The sequence below is a fragment of the Eimeria necatrix genome, genomic scaffold, assembly GCF_000499385.1.
Source record: "Eimeria necatrix Houghton genomic scaffold, Enh_scaff428, whole genome shotgun sequence".
NCBI classification, from domain to species: domain Eukaryota; phylum Apicomplexa; class Conoidasida; order Eucoccidiorida; family Eimeriidae; genus Eimeria; species Eimeria necatrix.
Window position 1 is genome coordinate 1,150 of NW_013654801.1, and position 20,000 is coordinate 21,149.

The 20,000-nt window shown below is 56.9% G+C and overlaps 6 protein-coding genes across 6 annotated transcripts in view; 1 reads left to right on the top strand and 5 right to left on the bottom strand.

The window, feature by feature from the left end:
- Positions 1 to 70: 70 nt before the first annotated feature.
- On the bottom strand, positions 71 to 502 carry ENH_00053050 (hypothetical protein; the record flags this gene model as incomplete). The annotated part of the gene is made up of 1 exon (XM_013583728.1): positions 71 to 502. The coding sequence occupies one exon, from the start codon at positions 500 to 502 to the stop codon at positions 71 to 73; it is 432 nt and encodes a 143-aa protein (XP_013439182.1).
- Positions 503 to 2,478: 1,976 nt separating this feature from the next.
- ENH_00086390 (hypothetical protein, conserved) lies at positions 2,479 to 10,578 on the bottom strand (the record flags this gene model as incomplete). Its single annotated transcript, XM_013583729.1, has 3 exons — positions 2,479 to 4,377; positions 4,471 to 5,636; positions 5,880 to 10,578. 3 exons carry the CDS (start codon positions 10,576 to 10,578, stop codon positions 2,479 to 2,481), a joined length of 7,764 nt encoding a protein of 2,587 aa, XP_013439183.1.
- A 27-nt stretch (positions 10,579 to 10,605) lies between these two features.
- On the bottom strand, positions 10,606 to 11,063 carry ENH_00053070 (hypothetical protein; the record flags this gene model as incomplete). The annotated part of the gene is made up of 2 exons (XM_013583730.1): positions 10,606 to 10,907; positions 11,048 to 11,063. 2 exons carry the CDS (start codon positions 11,061 to 11,063, stop codon positions 10,606 to 10,608), a joined length of 318 nt encoding a protein of 105 aa, XP_013439184.1.
- Positions 11,064 to 11,763: 700 nt separating this feature from the next.
- Positions 11,764 to 12,312, top strand: ENH_00053080 (hypothetical protein, conserved; the record flags this gene model as incomplete). The annotated part of the gene is made up of 1 exon (XM_013583731.1): positions 11,764 to 12,312. The coding sequence occupies one exon, from the start codon at positions 11,764 to 11,766 to the stop codon at positions 12,310 to 12,312; it is 549 nt and encodes a 182-aa protein (XP_013439185.1).
- A 455-nt stretch (positions 12,313 to 12,767) lies between these two features.
- On the bottom strand, positions 12,768 to 13,163 carry ENH_00053090 (hypothetical protein, conserved; the record flags this gene model as incomplete). The annotated part of the gene is made up of 1 exon (XM_013583732.1): positions 12,768 to 13,163. One exon carries the CDS (start codon positions 13,161 to 13,163, stop codon positions 12,768 to 12,770), a length of 396 nt encoding a protein of 131 aa, XP_013439186.1.
- Positions 13,164 to 18,448: 5,285 nt separating this feature from the next.
- ENH_00053100 (hypothetical protein) overlaps positions 18,449 to 20,000 on the bottom strand; it is a gene marked incomplete at both ends in the record, with an annotated part of 2,646 nt that continues 1,094 nt past the window's right edge. The window contains one exon of the mRNA XM_013583733.1: positions 18,449 to 20,000. This exon is cut by the window's right edge and continues 1,094 nt beyond it. Coding sequence (XP_013439187.1) covers positions 18,449 to 20,000 — 1,552 coding nt within the window.

Sequence of the window (20,000 nt, forward strand, 5' to 3'; positions counted from 1 at the left end):
ACAGCAGCAGCAAGTGAGAAGTGAGAAGCAGTAACTTAGAACGAAGCCAAAGGACAACAAGAGGAAAGGTTTAAAAGGCCGCAGCAGCAAATAAACAAAAGTAATAAATGAAATAATAAATAAATAAATAAATAAATAAATAAATAAATAAATAAATAAATAAATAAATAAATAAATAAATATAACAAAACAATGAATTAAAAGATAAAAAGATCTCACAGGCAAGTTTGTCTTTCCAAGTCTTGGGCGGCGGCGGCGGCTGCTGCTGCTGCACTCCGATTTCCAGCAGCAAATTTCTCCAGAAAGCTTCATTTTTTTGCTTCTGTTCTTTGTCAAAAGTCTTGCCATCTGCTGCTGCTGCTGCTGCTGCTGCTGCTGCTGCTGTTGTTGCTGCTGCTGCTGTTGTTGCTGCTGCTGCTGCTGCAGTTTTGCTGCTTTTTGCTTCGCTTTCCCCCGAATTCCGCAGCAGATCGCCGGCCGGGGCGGCGGCGGCTGCAGCCATTCTGCGCAGGCGAACTTGAACTTGAACTCAAACTTGAATTTGAATTTTAATTTGAATTTGAATTTGAATTTTTCGGAATTAAATTCAAATTTGAAGTCCAATTTGAATTGCAATTCCAATTCCAATTCGAAGCGCAAGTGCGGGCCAGCCTCGGGATCAAACTGGAACTGAACGCGGCTCGAACTTGAACTTGAACTTGAACTTGAACGGCGGCGGCAGCGGCGCGATCGCGGGGTGGAAAGCGACTTTTAAGCGCTTCAGGGGTTCAAATGGAGGAGAAAAAGAGATTTAAAAGGTGAAATTGGTTAAAATCTCGTTTGAAAGCGCCAAAAAGGAGGAAAAATGCGAAAAGAACAAAAAGCGAGAGGTCTGGGGAGGGCGGCGACACGGGCGCCCGGGAAGCTCCCGACTCCGCGAGACGCGCAATCGAGAGAAAAGAACAAAAAAATGTCTTTTAAACAAAATTAAAAGAAATTAAACGGAGAAAAACCAGAGAATCCTCTTAGCCGGGGCGCAGTCTTTCCCGCAAGGCGCGCCTCGGCTCCCGAAGACCGGCTCGGGCAGCACTCCTCGAGTTTTTGCGAAAACGCAGACAATTTAAATTAAATACTTTTGCAGTCAACTAAAGTCTTTTGCGAAAACTGGGGAAACAGCAGCAGGGGCTTCAGAAGCAGCAGCAGCAGCCGCTTTCCAGCGCTGGGGCTGGGTTTTGTGGCTGCGGCGATCTTCGCAGAAAAACGCCACTTTTCGACGCTCCACACGTTATTTGCGATCTTTTTTCTCCTGTTCCTTCAATTTTTAAGAAATTAAACTCATAAAAGTCCTTTAAAAGCAAAAAATCCCATTTATTCCTCCCAGGCGCGGCCGCTCGCTCACACCCTCCGCCTGGAGCGGCGGCTTGACTTCTTCACCTACCCCTGGCCACTCCTTTTGCCTTTAATTAATTCAATTCTTTTTAGTTTACTTCTTAATGCCTCAATTTACTGTTTGCTGCTGCTTAGCAGGCTTGCTCCTCAGCTGATTTCCCGCAAACCCTAAACCCTAAACCCTAAACCCTAAACCCCCGAGTGGCCTCGAGTCCACAAGGAACAGCACGGCTTCAGCCTGCTGCAGCCTGGAGGCTCTTTTGAGAAACTCTAGAAAATGAAAATATAAAAATTATAAATATAATATAAAAGTGTTTTAAAATAAAACTTGAATAATGCATTAAAATGCATCTTCAGAACTCTTCACAGCAGTGTAGAGGGAAGTATGAAAAGGTATGGGCGTTTCTGCTTCTGCATGCATGCGGGTGTGCTGCATGCAAAGCGCCCCTCAAACCCTAAACCCTAAACCCTAAACCCTAAACCCTGAAGACTAGACCCTAAACCCTAAGCACTGAACCCTGAAGACTAGACCGAAAGCCCTAAACCCTAAATGCGCGGAGGCCAGACCCTAAACCCCGAAGGCTAAACCCAAACCCTAAACCCTGAAAACTAGACCCTAAACCCTAAACCCCGAAAGCTAGGACTTGAACTCCCAAACCCTGGAGTCTAGACCCTAAACCCTAAACCTTGACGGCTAAACCCTAAACCCTAAACCCTAAACCCTAAACCCTAGAGACAGAGACCTGCAGGGGTTTGTTAATTGCCTTCAGCTGCCTATACACTCGAAAGGCACGCCAAACGCAATGCAACACAATAAGACCTTGTGCTGCGTGCTGCCAAAGAGGCTGCTGCTGCTGCTGTTGCTGCTGCTGCTGCTGTTGCAGTAGCTGCTGCTGCAGTAGCTGCTGCTGCAGTAGCTGCTGCTTCTTCTCACCAAGAACTGCAGCAGCTGGTGTTACTCAAAATTGAACGGAGAGATCAGACACGGTCTCCACAGCCTGCTGCTGCTGCTGTTGCTGCTGCTGCAGCTGCTGCTGCTGCAGCTGCTGCTGCTGCTGCAGCAGCTGCTCCTGCAGTAATGCCCAGCAGCAGCAGCAGCAGCAGCAGCCGCTAGTACTCTGGCGCAGCCTGCCCAGAGTCTGCGTCGCAAGAAATCAATTGGAAGCATGCATTCAGCAGCAGCGCCTGGTGCTGCTGCTGCTGCTGCTGCTGCTGCCGCTGGTGCTGCTGCAAAAGAAGCAAACGTTTGCTGAAGGAACCCGTTGCTGCACAGCTGGCATCTGCTGCATCTGCTGCTGCTGCTGCTGCTGCTGCTGCGCTGCGTGCTGTTTCCGGGTTCAGCAGCAGCAGTTGCTGCTGCAGGTCTGCGAGGATGCTGCTGGCCGCAGCAGAGCTGAGGCTGCTGCGGCGCGGAGTGACTTGTCCTGCTGCTGCTGCTGCTGCTGCTGCTGCTGCTGCTGCTCGTCCCTCTCCAGCTGCTTTCATTCTGCCATCTGCTGCGACAAATGCATGCAGCAGCAGCAACAGCGAGCTTGCTGCAGCAGCCACTGCTGGCGGCAGCAAAACCTGTGTCACTGCCTCGTCCGCTGCAGCGCGAGCAGCAACCGCGTCTTGCTGCAGCAGCAACGTTCTGCTGCTGCTGCTGCTGCTGCTGCTGCTGCTGCTGTTGCACTTGCTGCTTGCTAGGAAAGGTACTACCAGCATGCCGATCCCCGCAATAGCCCGAATAGCATGCAAAGCTTGCTGCTGCTGCTGCTGCTGCTGCTGCTGCTGCTGCTGCTGCTGCTGCTGCTGCTGGTATATTTTCCACTTTCCTGCCTGGGCTGCTCTCACTGCGCCTAAGGCGCAGCAGCAGCCGGCGAAGGAGCTGTAGGCCCGCTCAAAGAGCTGCTGCGTATACTGCTGCTGCTGCTGCTGCTGCTGCTGCTGCTGCTGCTGCTGCTGCTGGTGTTGCTGCTGCTGCCAGTGAGGCCCGCCCCAAACAAGAAGCCACTGCTGCAGCTGCTGCTGCGCCTCCTCCAGCCTTCGTCCGACTACCTGCAGCAAGCGCCCTCTGTGGCGCCGCTGCTGCTGCTGCTGCTGCTTCTGCTGCTGCTGCTGCTGCTGCTGGAATTCCTCATACAGAGGAAGCGCCAATGACGCTGCAAGAGCTGCAGCAGCTAGACAATGCAGACCTTCACGCAGCAGCAGCATCTGCTGCTGCTGCTGCTGCTGCTGCAGCGCATTGTGGGGATTCGCAGCAGAGAGCTGCAGCGCCTTCTCAATGTGCTGCTGTGCTTGCTGCAGCCTGTCCTTATCTATGAGGCAGCAGCTGCTTCCAACGCCGTGCTGCAGCATGCTGCTGCTGCTGCTGCTGCTGCTGCTGCTGCTGCTGCTGCTGCTGAGGCTAGTGCGGCTCAGCAGCAGCACAGACACGACAGCCAGAAGCTCTGCTGTCTCGCATGGTGCAGCGCTGGGCCTCCATGCTGCTGTTGTAATCCTAGAAGCAGCAGCAGCAGCTGCTGCTGCTGCTTCTGCTGCTTCTGCTCCTGCTGCTGCTGCTGCGTGCAGCAGCTCCTGCTCCGCTAAGCGCAAATGCAAGGCTGCCATTAGACACCGGCATTCGTCAGCAAGTCTTGCTGCTGCTGCTGCTGCTGCCGCTGCTGCTGCTGCTGCTGCTGCAGCTTGCTGCTGCTGCTTCGGCTGAAAGAACTCGTCTTCCGCCTCTGCTGCTGCTGCTGCAGCTGCTGCTGCGTGCTCGTTCCCTATTGACTCTAGAGACGCCAATTGCCGCTGCAGCAGCTGCAGCTCCTGCTGCAGTAGTTCCTGCTGCTGCGGGTCGCAGCGGCCTTTGCTGCATGCAACTGCAGCAGCAATAGCCGCGGGGTCTAGATCGCACTGCTGCTGCTGCTGCTGCAGCTGCTGCTGCTTGCCCGGCAGCAGCAGCGGGTGCAGCTTCATGCAGCTGAGCAGCAGCTGCATGCGCGCAGCACTAATGGCGTCCCCCACAGCAGCAAACAGTGCTGCTCCCTGCAGCAGCAGCAGCAGCAGCAGCAGCAAAGAATGCAAAGAAGTCAAACTATTATATTTTTTAATGCTTCTAAATAATTATAAGTGACAAACCTGTTTGGCATGAATGAGAGCGCGAGTCCGCCTGCCAGTTGAGGTGTACAGACACCCCAGCGCTGTGTAAGCTGCTGCCATCAGCTGCTGCGCTCGGGTGTCTAGGCACCTTTCCAGGTGCTGCTGCCGCTGCTGCTGCTGCTGCCCGTCGTGCTGCTGCTGGTGGCTGCTGCTGCTGTCCGCTGCCTTCGTGCCAGGGCTGTAGCGACGGGGGCTCGAGCTGTGCCTTCGCTGCTGCTGCTGCTGCTGCTGCTGCTGCTGCTGCTGCAGCACCCGCAGGCAAAAAGCCACCCCGTTGTTCAGCAGCAGCTCCTTGTCCGGCGGCACTGTAGCGGAGCAGCAGGGCAGCAGCGGGGGCCCCCAGAGGGCATGGCTGCTGCCACCGCTGCTGCTGCTGCTGCTGCTGCTGTTGCTGGCAGCAGCTGCTGTTGCTGCTGCTGCTGCACCCATGCAGCTGCTGCTGCGCTGCACAAGAGGCGCACACCAAGCTGGCAAAGCATCCAAGTCTCTCCCGATGGCCTCGAAAAGAGCAGCAGCAGCAGCAGCGTCAGTGACCGCGCCCCCAGCAGCACCAGCTGCCTGCTGCTGCTGCTGCTGCTGCTGCTGCTGCTGCTGCTTCGAGCTCAGCAGCGCCTGGGCAAGCACCACAAACACTTCAGCCACCGACAAGTATACAGACTTATACAGCAGCGCGCTGTCTGCATCCCCCAGCCCGCCACAGCAGCCGCAGCAGCAGCAGCAGCTGCTGCTGCTGCTGCTGCTGCTCTTGCTGCTGCCCTCGCAAGGCCGTATGAAGCAAGACGCCAGCAGCAGGTGACGGAGGCCCCTTCCGGCGCCTTCTAACTCAGATAAAAGCACACTGCTGCTGCTGCTGCTGCTGCTGCTGCTGCTGGGGTCAGTGTTTCGCTGGGCTTCTGCATCAAAAGAGCCTGCTGCTGCTGCTGCTGCTGTTGCTGCTGCTGCTGCTGCGTCGACACGCAGCCGAGAAAGATGCAGCTGGGCGAGGCTCATGTGACACCGCAGCAGCTTTCCTTGCAGGCGGCGCAGCAGCAGCAGCCGCTGATGTTCCCACGCAGCAGCAGCAGCAGCAGCAGCAGCGCTGCTACTGTTGCTGCTGCTGCTGCGGCTTGCTGCTACGTAGCGAAGACCTTCCATCAGCAGCTGCCCTGCACGGGAGAGACACCGGAGCCGAAGAAACTCCATTTCAAGTGCTGCTGCTGCGCCACTGCCTTGCTGCTGCTGCTGCTGCTGCTGCTGCTGCTGCTGCTGCTGCTGCCCCAGTTGTGCATGCTCCAGCAAGAATGTATCTGCGAGGTGCTCGTACGCAGACGCCATAGTTAGCCACTCAGCCTCAGCTGTGTACTTGTGAGCAGCAGCAGCAGCAGCAGCAGCAGCAGCAGCAGCAGCACCTGGTGGCGCTGGCCCGGGAGCAGCAGCAGCAGCAGCGGCTGTAGCCGCTGCAGCAGCAGGAGCAAGGGCTGCAGTTTGAGAAGCTTCATTTGCGGGTAACCCCGAGCAGACCTCTCGTTGCTTCTGCTGCTGCTGCTGCTGCTGCTGCAGCAGCAGCAGCTGCTGCTGCTGCAGCTGTTCAAACGTAGGCGGCGCACTGCAGCAACTACGCAGGGCCAGAACAGCACGCAGCAGAAAGCGCCGCACGAGAAGTCGCTGTGCTGCAGCATCTTGCTGCTGCAGCAGCGCAGCTGTTGCTGCTGCAGCTGCTGTCCTAGCGGGTGCTCCTGTTGCAGTTGCTGCGGCTGTTTCAGCAGCAGCAGCAGCTGCTGCTGCTGCTGCTGCCACTTCTCTTCTGTGCAGACGCTGCACAGCCCCCCTGCACTGACACAGTCTGTCTTCTGCTTCTTCAGCTGCTGCCCTTGCTGCTGCTGCTCTTGCGTCAGCAGCATCTGCTGCAGCAGCAGCAGCAGCAACTCGCACTGCAGCACGGTAACACAGCAGCGCCACCGCCAGCCTTGAAGCTCTGCTGGACACAGGAGGAGAAAGTCGTTTTCCCAAAACCTTCGGGCCCCAATAAGGGTTTGCTGCTGCTGCTGCTGCTGCTGCTGCTGCTGCTGCTGCTTCTGGTGGTGCTGCTGGTGGTGCTGCTGCTGGCACCCCAGCTGCCGGTGGCAGGGGCGTTTCCGCTGCAGCAGCAGCAGCAGCAGCAGCAGCAGCGGGCGCTGCTGCTGCTGCTGCTGCTGGGGCAGCAACTGCGTCTGTGATGGCCAGGGCAACGTTTCTGCTGCCAGCAGCAGCAGCAGCAACGCATGCAAACTTCAAAGAGCCTAGAACAACGTCTAAGGCAAGCTCTATGTCTGCTGCTCCGCAGCAGCAGCTGCTGCTGCCCTTGCTGCTGCAGCTGCTGCACACGGAGGGCCGCAGCACTGCAGCAGCTTCTGATAGCCCATGAGTCGGCCCCACAAACACCCAAAAGGGAGACTTCCCGCTGCTGCTGCTGCTGCTGCTGCTGCTGCTGCTGCTGCTGCTGCGGTAGCCAGCAGCTTCCTTTGGAGTCACTCGCTGCAGCACCGCAATGCTCTTTCTAAGGGGCGGCAGCAAATCCAGCAGCAGATACAGCAGCTTCGGCTGCTGCTGCTCTGCTGCTGCTGTTGCTGCTGCTGCTGCTGCTGCTTCAATTTTCTGCAGCAACGGCGCAAGCCACACGAGCGGAGATAGCCGCTCGGTTGTCAGCAGAGCTGCTGCTGCTGCTGCTGCTGCTGCTGCTGCCTTCGGTTCCCTTAAAGGGGCTGCTGCCGCTGCTGCTGGCCCTGTTGCTGCTGCTGCTGCTGCTGCTGCTGCAGCCTTTGTCTTGGGGGTCAAGCATAAAGAAAAGGGGGAAGTGCTGCCTTCTTCAGCTGCAGGCAGCGGCTGCCACAAGTGCTTTTGCTGCTCCTGTTCTGGCTGCTGCTGCTGCTGCTGATGAGGCAGCAGCAGCAGCTGCTGCTGCAGCTGCTGCAGCCAGCAGCAAACGAAGGCATACAGCCGCGGAATGTCAGCAGGCTCGCACAGTCTGACAACGCATGTCGGGCTCTGGTCCTGCAGCAGCAGCAGCAGCAGCAGCAGTCGGTTCAGCAGCAGCAGCAGCAGCAGCAGCAGCAGCATGACCAGCAGCAGCAGCAACGCCAATGGTGGTAAGAGCAAAAGCTGCGCAGGAAGCAAAGCAGGTAGCTGCACCATTTGCAGCAGCATGAAGTGGGCCAGCAGCAGCAGCAGCAGCAACAGCAGCAGCAACAGGAGCAGCAGCAACAGCAGCAGCAGCAGCAAGCTCCTTACAGTTTGCAACTTTAGGGGAAAGACAAGACACACTGCATCAGCTCGGGTGTACATACACCCCAGCCAGAGGCAGCAAGACACTGCCATCATGTCTGCTGCTGCAGCAGCAAAGTTGAAGGCAAAGGCCAGCAGCGAGCGGCGGCGCCGCCACGGGTCGACGAGCTGCTGCTGCTGCTGCTGCTGCTGCTGCTGTTGCTGCTGTGGCAGCTGCTGCAGCTGCTGTTTGCGGACCAGATTCGACGCTGCTGCTGCTGCTGCTGCTGCTGTTGCTGCGGCTGAGTAGACGTGGATTCCGTATTGCTGCTGAATCGCATCCGATTCTTCAAAGTCCTGCTGCTGCTGCTGCTGCTGCTGCTGCTGCTGCAGCGCAGTGTCTATGATGAAGGAAGGCGCAGAGCTTTCGCGGCTGCTGTTGTTGCTGCTGGCAGCGCTGGCGTGGCTAGAAGCAGCAGCAGCAGCAGCAGCAGCAACTGCAGCAGCACAGGGGGCCCTCTGCAGCAGCTGCTGCGGCAGCGGCTGGGCCGTTTCTGCGGGCGGCAGCAAAGAGAGAGGCAGCTGGTAGTCTTCCTGTGTGCTGCTGCCCCATGGCAGCAAGCTGCTGCTGCTGCTGCTGCTGCTGCTGCTGCTGCTGGGAGCAATAGCAGCAGCAAAATGAGAAGCCGGTGGCTCAAGCAGCAGCAAGGGCAACGTCTCAGCTGCACTGGGCAAGCCCCAAACTTGCTGCTGCTGCTGCTGCTGCTGCTGCTGATTTTGCTGCTGATGCAGCAAGTCGTATAGCTCTTGCTGCAGCAGGTTGCCCACGCGCTGCTCCGTATGCTGCTGCTGCTGCTGCTGCTGCTGCTGCTGCTCGGGGCACTGCAGCAAGGGCTCCTCGTCTTGAAGGATGCTGGCCCGTCTTGCCTGCTTTCCCCGCGGTGCTGCTGCTGCTGCTGCTGGTCTTGCTGCTGCTGCAGCTGCTGCTGCTGCTGGCAGCAGCGGGTCTGAAGGAAGCCAGTGGTAGGGAGAAGCTGCTGCTGCTCCTTCCCACGCCTCTTCAAAGCCAGGTGGCGGCTGCTGCAGTGCAGCAGCAGCAGCAGCAGCGGCAGCAGCAGCAGCTTCAGCAGCCCACTGCAGCTGCTCCTGGGCTTCCGCTGCTGCTGATCTCGCAGTAGCAGCAGCACAGGGTGAGGACACTGCTGCGTCTGGAGTTGCTGCTGCTGCTGCTGCTGCTGGAACTCGTGCAGCAGCAGCAGCTGCTGCTGCTGCATCATTCACGACTGCAGCAGCAAGGGTCACCTCAGCAGCAGCAGCAGCAAGATGGACCTCCATGCGCCTCCAAGCGGCTCTGTGCTGCTCCGCCGTTTCTGTTGCAGCAGCAGCAGCTGCTGCTGCTGCTGCTGCTTTGTTGGCATCCAGCAGCAGCAGCTCCCCGTCCAGCTTCAGCGGCAGCAGCGGCACTGCAGCAACAGCAGCAGCAGAAGGCAGCGCATGCAGCAGCTCAGCAGTGCTGCGGCGCACCCAGACCTGCATGGAGACCCAGTCGTCGCTGCTGCTGCTGCTGCTGCTGCTGCTGCTGCTGCTGCTGCTTGACGGCGTTTGCTGCTGTTGCTGCGGCGGCTCCTCCAATTCTCCCCGCGGAGATGACAGCAAGCCGCAGTCTGCTGCTGCTGCTGCTGCTGCTGCTGCTGCTGGCTGCAGCAGCAAACCCTTATTGAGGACGTCGTGTCTGCAAGAAATGACGCCATGAGCAGCAGCAGCAGCAGCGGCAGCAGGGGCAGGCTGTGCTGCTGCCGCTGCTGCTGCTGCAGGCACTTTTTTGTGGGTACTTGTCCTGCCGCTGCAGCTGTCATTCTTTGCTGCTGCTGCTGCTGCTGCTGCTGCTGTTGCTGCTGCTTTGCTGACCGAAGCGGCTGCCGGCTGCTTCCACCTGCTTGGGCTGCAGCAGGTACTCGTGCTGCTGCTGCTGCTGCTGCTGCTGCTGCTGCTGCTGCTGCTGCTGTTGGCCTTGCGCTGCCGCAAGAAGCGTTCGAAGTCATCTCTCATGTTGGGCCAGTAGCAGCAAGCTGCGAGCTGCTGCAGCAGCAAAGAGGCGCACAAGTTGCTGCAGCAAAGCTCGTCAAGTGTCTGTTTGCTGCTGCTGCTGCTGCTGCTGCCTCTGCGGTGCGCTTGCTGCTGCTGCTCCCGATGCAGCTCTGGGAAGGGGCAGCTGGGGCTCAGGCAGCCGCAGCCGCAGCAGCAGCCCGTGCTGCTGCTGCGGCTGCATGCAGGACCAGCAGCAGCAGCAGCAGCAGCAGCAGCAGCAGCAGCAGCTCGTGTTGCGCCCTGTTTGTGCGGCAGTAGGTCTCGGCTGCATTTGCTGCGGCTGTGCCGCTGCTGCTGGTACTTGGGCTGCTGCTGCGTCTGATGCCTCCGCTGCTGCTGCTGCTGCTGCTGCTGCTGCTGCTGCTGCACGTAGGAAGCAGTGAAGTGCTCCATTACTTGCTGCAGCAAATCTGGGGCCCTTGGGATGCAGAGCCGCATGCAGCCTCGCCTGCTGTACCATACGAGGTCCATTGCCACTTGCTGCTGCTGCTGCTGCTGCTGCTGCAGCGGCTGCTGCAGCTGCTGCTGCTGCTGCTGCTGCACCTGGTGGCCATGGACAGCAAACCGCTCGCCCAGAAACTCGTCGCTGCCGCGCCGCTGCAGCACTTTAAACAGCAGCGGGTCCTGCTGCAGCTGCTGCTGCACTTGCTGCAGCAAGGCAGCAGGCAGCTGCTGCAGCAGCTCCAGCCGCCGCGCTGCTGCATGCTCTGCCTGCATCATGCTGCTGCTGCTGCTGCTGCTGCTGCTGCTGCTGCTACTCACACATCGGAGCACAGCCATGTGGTCAGGAACTCACTAGCAACTGGGTCAAGCGGCTGTCAATTTGCTGCTGCTGTTTTTTGTTACATTTGTGCTGCAGCTGATCACTATCTTCTGCTGCTGCTGCTGCTGCTGCTGCAGCTGCAGCTGCTGCTGCTGTAGCTGCTGCAGCGAGAACTGTTGCGGGTTTTGTTGCTGCAGCGTCGCCCGCCTTGGCTTCTGCTGCTTGGAAACGGCACATGGGAATACAGAGCCGCTGCTGCTGCTGCTGCCGCTGCTGCTGCTGCTGCCGCTGCAGCAGCTGCTGCTGCTGCCCTGCAGCAGCTGCTGCTGCTGCTTGTCTTGTGAACCTAAGGCAGCATGCGGCCCCACGAGCCGGCAAATAGGCGGCGTGCACTTAGCTTCGCTCCCAGCGCCCTGAACTCTAAACCCTAAACCCTAAACCCTAAACCCTAAACCCTAGTTCAATCGGGAGCCCCAGCGCACGCACTCCGACGGGGCTGCATGCGCGGAAAACTACAAAAATAAGAATTAAAAAACAATTCAAACTTAAAACTCTGCAGTCTGCTGCTTCAAGCGAGCAGCCCACACAAACTGCAGCAGCAGGATCGACAGCAGCAGCTGCTGCAGCAGCTGCAGCAGCAGCGCGCTCGCCGATCTTCACCGAAACCGAGCTTAAATCCCTTTATTGAATTATTTAATTAATTATAAATACATTTTTAATTCTTTTGAGCTGCTCAAGAGGCTCCAGCTGCCGCTCTGCGCCTCAGAAGGGCCCCAAATCGCTGTGGGGGCCCCCCAGTACCCTCTGGCTCTGCAAGAAACCCCCATAACCTGGGGCCCCAGGGGCCCCCAACCCCAACCCCAGGGCCACCTAGGGGCCCCCGGGGGCCCCCTGCTGCGTGGGGGGCCCCTGGGGGCCCCCTGGTTACTTTAGGGCCTCTGGGATTCCCGGGGGCCCCGGGGGGCCCCTGGGGGCCCTGGGGGGCCCTCAGCCCACGGGGGGCCCCCAGGGGCCCCAGGGGTTGACTAGAAGGGGGGCCCCTAGAGCAAAGATGGGGCTTCCCTTGGGTCTTGCGAGATGCACTGCAGCAGCAGGAAGAGCTGCAGCAGCAGCAGCAGCAACAGGTGCTGCTGCTGCTGCTGCAGCTGTGAGGATGTCGCCGAGTCGTGTTGCTGCTGCTTCTTTTTCTACAGCTGCCCGAAATGCAGCAGCAGCAGCAGCAGCAGCAGCAGCAACGAGAGCAGCCACACCACCTGAAGCAGCAACGGCAGAAACAGCAGCTGCAGCAACAGCAACAAAAGCAGCACGAGCAGCAGCAAAAGAAGCAGCAGCAGCACGAGCAGCAGCAGCAGCAGCACCTGCTGCACCTCGTTTCTTCATGGCTCGCCCCTTTATTTCTCTCCTTGGAGACGCTGAACCAGCAGAAGCAGAGGCCGACTGGCTCAACCCCCAACTGGTTTGCTGCTGCTGCTGCTGCTGCTGCTGCTGCTGCTGCTGCTGCTGCTTACGCTTCTGCTGCTCCATCTGCTGCTGCTGCTGCTATGGCTTTCGTGGGCATGGGATGTGCTGCTAAAAATCTGATGCAGACAGCGCATGCAGCAGCAGCAAAAGCTGCTGCTGCTGCTGCTGCTGCTGCTGCTGCTGCTGCGCTGCACTTCTGCAGCAGCAGCAGCAGCATCCAGATACTGCCTCAGCAGCAACAGCAGCAACAGCAGCAACAGCAGCTGCTGCTGTGCTGCTGCTGCTGCTGATGCTTGTGTTTGTTTTGCTTTCTTTTGTCGCGTTGCTGGAAGCGCTGTGGGGTTCCCCTTCTCCTGTAGTTGCTGCTGCTGCTGTTGCTGCTGCTGCTTCGGACACACACCTGCTGCTGCTGTTACTGCTCTTGCTGCTGCTGCTGCTGCTGCTGCTGCTGCAGCAGTCGTATTCTTCTTTTCTCTTTCGGCAGCCAATTGCTGCTCACCCAGTCATCGTCGCCCAAACGATCCACCGCCTCCCCCGCAGACCTCCCCCGCAGGTTTGCTGCTGCTGCTGCTGCTGCTGCTGCTGCTGCTGCTTCTGTTGCTGCTGCTGCTTTGTGCTGCAGCAAGACCCTTGTCCTTCTGCTGAGAGCTGTGGAGAGCTTCTCTCTGCAGAATCAGCAGCAGCAGCGGGTGCTGCAGTTGCTGCTGCAGCAGCTGCGTCGCTGGGGGGGCAGTTGGCCAGTCTACTACTTGCTGCCTTCCCTGCTGCTGCTGCTGCTGCTGCTGCTGCTGCTGCTGCTGCTGCAGGTTGCTTTTGTGGGCCACTCCAACTGCGGAAAGTCCAGCCTCATCAACGGCCTCCTTTTTGGCCGCGAGGTCGCCAGGACCAGCAGAACTGCAGTCAGCTTGCTGCTGCCATTGCTGCTGCTGCTGTGGCTGCTGCTGCTGCTGCTGTCGCTGCTGCTGCTGCTGCTGCTGCTGCTGTGGCTGCTGCTGCTGCTGCTGTGGCTGCAGGTTGACGTGTTCAGATGCTCATTTGTGCAGCGCAGCTGCTGTTGCAGCAGCTGCTGCCGTTGTAGTTGATGCCGCTGCTGCATTTGCTGCTGCCGCATTTGCTGCTGCTGCACTTGCTGTTCCTGCATTTGCTGCTGCTGCTGCTGCTGCTGCTGCTGCTGCTGCTGCTGCTTGCTTCAAGGGCCGCACTCGCCACTTGTTTTTGTTTGAGTTGGGCTCCCGCTTGACGCTCGTCGACTTGCCGGGCTACGGATTTGCAAAAGTGGATCCTGTATGCTGCTGCTGCTGCTGTTGCTGCTGCTGCTGCTGTTGCTGCTGCTGCTGTTGTTGTTGCTGCTGCTGCTGCTGCTGTTGCTCGTGTCACTGCTGATTTTGTCGCAGCCGCTGCTGCTGCTCGTGTTGTTGCTACTGTTGCCGCTGCCGCTGCTGTTTTGGTTGATGCTGCTGCTGCTGCTGCTTTTCTTGCTGTTGCTGCTGCTGGTCTTGTCCCTGCTGCTGCTCTTGCTGCTGCTGGTGCTCTTGTTGCTGCTGCTGCTTTCGCTGTTGCTGCTTTTCTCGTTGCTGCTGCTGCTGCTGCTAGGGCTTTTTTCGAAGTGTTCTTGCTTCTGCTGCTGGACTCCTGGGTGCTGCTGCTTACGGCTTTGCTGCTGTTGCTGCTGCTGCTGCTGCTGCTTCTGATGTTGCTGCTGTTTTTGATACTGCTAATTCTGCTGTTTTGGCTGCTGCTGCGGCTGCTGCAGCTGCCAATGAAGTAGCTGCTGCTGCTGCGTCTGAAGGCAAAGATCTTGCTGCTGTCTTTTGCTCCCGTCGTAATATTGTGCTGCTGCTGCTGCTGCTGCTGCTGCTGCAGCTGCTGAAGCGCGACTGGGCGGTTTTGGTGGAGGAATATTTGCAGAGATCTACACAGTAATGGACACTGCTGCTGCTGCTGCTGCTATGTTTGCTGCTGCATCTGCTGCTATGTTTGCTGCTGCGTCTGCTGCTGCTGCTGCTGAATTTGCTGCTACTGCAGCGGCTGGGTTTCCACTGGGCCTGCTGGAGTTGCTGCTGCACTTGTTGCTGTAGCACTTGCTGCTGCTGCCCGTGCCTTGCTGCTGCGGCATCAGCTGCTGCTGTGCTACCAGCTGCTGCTGCTGCTGCTGCTGCTGCTGCTGCTGCTGCTGTGTGCAGGCTGCGTTTAGTTCTTTGTCTTGTTGATGCTGCTGCTGGCGTGCGGCAGCAAGACTTGGAAATGTGGCGGCTGCTGCTGGAGAACAAAAAGCCTTTTGTTGTTGCAGTCACCAAAGTGGATTTGCTCTCTGTACGCTGCTGCTGCTGCTGCTGCTGTTACTGTTGCTGCTGCTGCTGCTGCTGCTGTTACTGTTGCTGCTGCTGTTGCTGCTGCTGCTGCTGCTGTTACTGTTGCTGCTGCTGCTGCTGCTGTTACTGTTGCTGCTGCTGTTGCTGCTGCTGCTGCTGCTTGTGCGAGGCTGTTCCCCATTCTTCGTCTCCGTGAATTTCCACTTGTCGCTGCTGCTGCTGCTTTTGCTGCTGCTGCTGCTGCTGCGGGTGTGCTGCTAGGCTTTTGAGCTACACCACTTCATGCTGCGACTGCAGCAGCAGCTGCTGCTGCAGCAGCAGCAAGAGCAAGTGCTGCAGCCAGTCGCGTTTGCTGTTTCTGCTAAGCAAGACTTGGGGCTAAACGAGCTCCGCTGCTTCCTTGCTGCTCATACTGCCCCTAAACAGCCTGCTGCTGCTGCTGCTGCTGCTGCTGGAAAGCAGCAGAAGCAAGCAGCAGCAGCAGCAGCAGCCGCTGCTGCCAGAACAACCAAACTATGAAACCAGCCTTTGATAGAGCTCAAGAGAAAACTGAAGCTGCTGCTAATGCTGCTGCTGTTGCTGCTGCTGCTGGTGGTTCGTAAATGGCACGACTTAATAAAAAAAGGCAGTCAACGTTTCGGGTTCGCGGGGGAGATCAGGCTTGCATTAATTTGAAAAGAATTGTTTAATTTCTAATTAATTTACAATTCATAAAAAGATGTAAATAAAGGATTAGAAAATAAAGAACTCCATTCCTGACAAACTGAAGTGAATTGAAGGTCAACTCTTATTGATAAAGCGCTTCAGCCAGCCACACGAGCAGCAGCAAACAAGCCATGGACAAACAGAAGCAAAGACCATTTATTTCAAAGACAATTAGAGACAAAAAGAAATAATTTACTTTTCATTTGACACAATTGATCGGCCAAAGAGACAAGCGAAAGAACCGCCAGCGCGAGGTGTACGTACACCCCAGCACGCCTCCCGAGGTGTACGTACACCTCAGCTGCTTCCGCCTTTGCTGCAGCAGCAAACGCGCGCCGCCGGCCGAGTGCAGCAGAAATCGCCTTTGTTGGACTTATAAATCCTTAAATTGTTTTAATTCATAATCCATTTGATTTATAAATCCTTTTATTCTTTTAATTGCCAGTTTCCCTTCTTTCTGGTGTCTGGAAGCAGCCCCCGGAGCGCTGCGGTGTACGTACACCCCAAGAGCCACTGCGCGGCGATTCCAAAACGGCAAAGACCTTTTGCAAACTCTTGCACACAATGCATGCAAAAGAAAGAAAAGTGCAGCGCATGCATGCAGGCTCAGGCAAAGACAGCCGGAATTATTCTTTTCACACTTCGGCTTCGTGCTGGTTCGGTTGTCATACATATACATATATAAATATCGACGAAACATAAATATAAATATAAATATAAATATAAGTATAAATATAAATATAAATATAAGTATAAATATAAATATAAATATATATATAAATATAAATATAAATATAAATATATGGATATAAATATAGATATAAATATAGATATAAATATAAATATAAATATAAATATAGATATAAATATAAATATAAATATAAATATATATATAAATATAAATATAAATATGTCGGGGATACATACAGCTGCTCGGGGTTGTTAATGCATGCGCATGCACAACGCGGCGCCATTTCTCTCTCCTGATAAAACTAATTAATTTAAAACACTTTTAAATTAATTAATTTTATTTAAATCGTTTTAAACTATTTATTTCCTCAACCCATTTCATAAACGCTTTCACGAGAGACACAAACAGCAGCTGCATGCAGCAGCAGCTGTTCCGTGGGCGCCGTGCATGCATGCAAGTGCATGCATGCATGCAAAGGCATGCATGCAAGTGCATGCATGCAAACGCATGCATGCAAGTGCATGCACGCAGGCGCACGCATGCAAACGCATGCATGCAGAAACGCATGCAACAGCAAGCGCATGCATGCAGTGCATGCAGCAGCAAGCGCATGCATGCAGCGCATGCATGCATGCATGCATGCTGCAGCACAAGAAGGCAACTGCATTGCGGGGAGCGGTGGTAAATATATTTATATAGAATATGTAATTAAGCATTTTTGGGAATTGCATTTCGCTTCTGAAATCAACATTTCAAAACTCCACGAGCATCCGTAATAACAACACCATGCATGCACGCATGCATGCACCCATGCATGCATGCATGCATGCATGCACGCATGCATGCACCCATGCATGCATGCATGCATGCACCCATGCATGCATGCATGCACGCACGCATGCATGCATGCATGCATGCATGCATGCGTGTGGTGATAATAAGAATGCATGCGCGTGTCTCTGTCGCCTGGGGAAAGAAAGAAAGAAAGAGAAAGAAGAGCGGATGGGTTTGCCGAGTGGCCCGCTGAGGTGTACAGACAGCTGCGGTGTACAGGCCTGTGGGGTGTACAGGCAGCTGGGGTGTACGTACACCGCGAAAACGCCCACAACTCGTTTCTTTTGCTTTTCACTTTCGACCACAACCTGCGATTTCCCGGACTTTAAAAACAACTCAAAATTCACAAATGATTTATTTGAATGCATTGAAGATGCAACAACGCATGCAGCCCGCTGCTGCTGCTGCTGCTGCTGCTGCGGCGCTGCTTCGCGAGGACTTCAGAGGGGCTCTTGGGATCATTTTATTGCTCTTTTAATTGCATTCAATTCCGCTTTTTAATTGCATTTAATTCACTTTTTAATTGCATTTAATGCGCTTTTTAATTGCATTTAATTGCACTTCAATTGCATCTCAATTGCGCTTTCAACGGCGGCACTGCAGCGCAGCAGCGCCGGCCCCCGCAGCTGCTGCTGCTGCAGCGCCGCTGCAGCAGCGCTGCAGCAGCGCAGCAGCAGCGCTGCTGCTGCTGCAGCGCCGCTGCAGCAGCGCTGCAGCAGCAACCAGGGACAAGCAGCAGCAAATAAACAAAGAAAACCATTCAAACAAAACTCCAAATGCTGCTAACCAACCCCAGGGCTCTCCAGCTGCTTCCTGCTGGGCTTTCAACGGCGGCACTGCAGCGCAGCAGCGCCGGCCCCCGCAGCTGCTGCTGCTGCAGCGCCGCTGCAGCAGCGCTGCAGCAGCGCAGCAGCAGCGCTGCTGCTGCTGCAGCGCCGCTGCAGCAGCGCTGCAGCAGCAACCAGGGACAAGCAGCAGCAAATAAACAAAGAAAACCATTCAAACAAAACTCCAAATGCTGCTAACCAACCCCAGGGCTCTCCAGCTGCTTCCTGCTGCCAGCAGCAGCAGCAACTGCAGCAAAACGAACCAACAAGTGCAGTTGCTGCGCCGCATGCATGCAGCCCCAATAAGAGCCTCCCGCGCCTCGCTTTGCTCACTGACACCCCACACGCAGCAGCAGCAGCAGCAGCAGCTGCTGCTGCTGCTGCTGCTGCTGCTGCTGCAACGCGGGCAAGTGCTTGCTTCTTCGCAAACGCGTGTGCACTTAAAGTTGAATTATTTGCCAACAAACAAAACCCAATTTAAATAAACTCGAGCCAGCACCTCCGGCGTTGCATGCATGCATGCACTCTTTTGGGGCCTTTGCCTGTTTTAATTGAAACTTAATGCAAATACAAGCGAGAAATATAATTAAATGTAATAAACAAAACAAATGCATCTTTGCGAAAGGAAGAATGGCAGACTCCGTGCATGCAGTTCAGGTGTACGTACACCCCAACTGCAGCTGCCAGCCCGCCCTCCGGTGAGGCCTTGCTGCTGCTGCTGCTGCTGTTCTCGAAAACGTTGTTGCTGCTGTTGCTGCTGCTGCTGCTCCTGCTCTTGCTGCTGTTGCATCTGTTGAACTTGAATCACCCCCTGCGGGTTCTCCTGCCGTTGCTGCTGCTGCTGCTGCTGCTGCTGCTGCTGCTGCTCTCAGAGCTGCAGAGGGCCGCCGCAGCTGCTGCTGAGTGTTGTGTCAAGCTGCTGCTGCTGATTCCAGCATGCTGCTGCTGCTGCTGCTGCTGCTGCCGCGGACGCTGCTGTGAAACGCTTCGGTGCTGATCTTTGCACTGCTGCTGTTGCTGCTGCAGCGAGAGCAGCAGCAGCCACTGCTGCTGCTGCTCAGCCCGCCTCGCCCACTGCACTATCTGCAGCAGCAGCTGCTGCTCTTGCTGCAGCAGCAGCAGCAGCAGCTAAGCGAACCTCCAACGTGTTGCTCTTCTCTTTAGTACTGCAAGTGTGGGGCCCCTCAGCTGCGGGGGGGTCCCCAGAATCACTAAAAGCTGCTTCACCGCTGCTGCTGCTGCTGCTGCTGCTGCTGCTGCTGCTGCAGCTGGTGTTGCTGCTGTTGAAGCTGTCGCAGCTGCTGCTGAAGCGGTCGCAGCTGCTGCTGCTGCTGCTGCCGTTGCAGCCGCTGCTGCAGCTGCTGCTCGCTGCTTCTTCAGTGCGGTCCCCGTTGGGCGGCGCGGTAGCTGCTGCAGCTGCAGCTGCTGCAGCAGTGGCCGCTGCAGCAGTAACTGTTGCTGCTGCTGCTGCAGTGGTTGCTGCTGCTGCTGCCGCCTCAGCGGGAGCAAGAAAGGCCCTGCTGCTTCCAGCGGGGGCAGGGGACCATCTTGCTGCTGCTGCTGCTGCTGAGATGCCCATGAGGCCTGAAGAGAGATAGTCGCGCTGCAGCAGCCGCTGCTCCTCGCGCTGCTGCTGCATCTGCTGCAGCAGCAGCAGCTGCTGCTGCGAAGGCGCCGGAGGCGCCGGGGGCTGCTGCGGCGGCGGCGGCGGCGCTGCCTGCGGAGCACCCCCAGCAGCAGCAGCAGCAGCAGCAGCAGCAGCAGCAGCATCTCCAGGCTCACCCCCTGGCAAGTAAGGTGCAGCAAAAGGAATAAAAGCTAAATTAGAGGCGCTCCTACCCGCATTCGAGTTCCACGCAAGGCTGCTGCTGCTGCTGCTGCTGCTGCTGCCGCTGCTGCTGCTGCTGCTGCTGCTGCTGCTGCTGCTGCTTGCTGCGGGCGCGCATAGGTAAGGGTTGCACTGGTTGGGCAGCTGCGGGGGCCCCGAAGGCCCTCTCGCGCTGCTGCAGCCACCGAGGCCTCCTGGCAGCAGCAGCTGCTGCTGCAGTTGCTGCTGCAGCTGCTGCTGCTGCAGCTGCTGCTGCTGCAGCTGCTGCTGCTGCTGCAGCTGCAAGCAGCCATACAGGGAAGCTCCGTCAGGGCTGCTGCGGCGGCCGCAATTCAGGCGCGGAAGCGTCGCGCAGTCTTCTGGGTAAGAGGGGTACTGCTGCTGCTGCTGCTGCTGCTGCTGCTGCTGCTGCTGGATCCAGGCGGGACCCATGCCTGCTGCTGCTGCTGCTGCTGCTGCTGCACCGTTGAGGCCCAGGTAATTTAGGGGGGCGCCAAATGATTGCTGCCGGATGCCATTAAATCGCTGCCGCGGGTCATGCTGTTGCTGCTGCAGCAGCTGCTGCTGCTGCTGTTGCTGCTGCTGCTGCTGCTGCCAGTGTCCCTTGTACCTGCTGCCCACAGGGCAACTGCTTAATGATGAAACCCCCAGATGCTGCTGCTGCTGCGGCTGCGGCGGCACGAACAGATTGCTTAGGTTGGGGTGTAGCAGCTGCTGCTGCTGCTGCTGCTGCTGCTGTTGCTGTTGCTGCTGCTGCTGCAGATCCTGCAGCAAAGAGAAG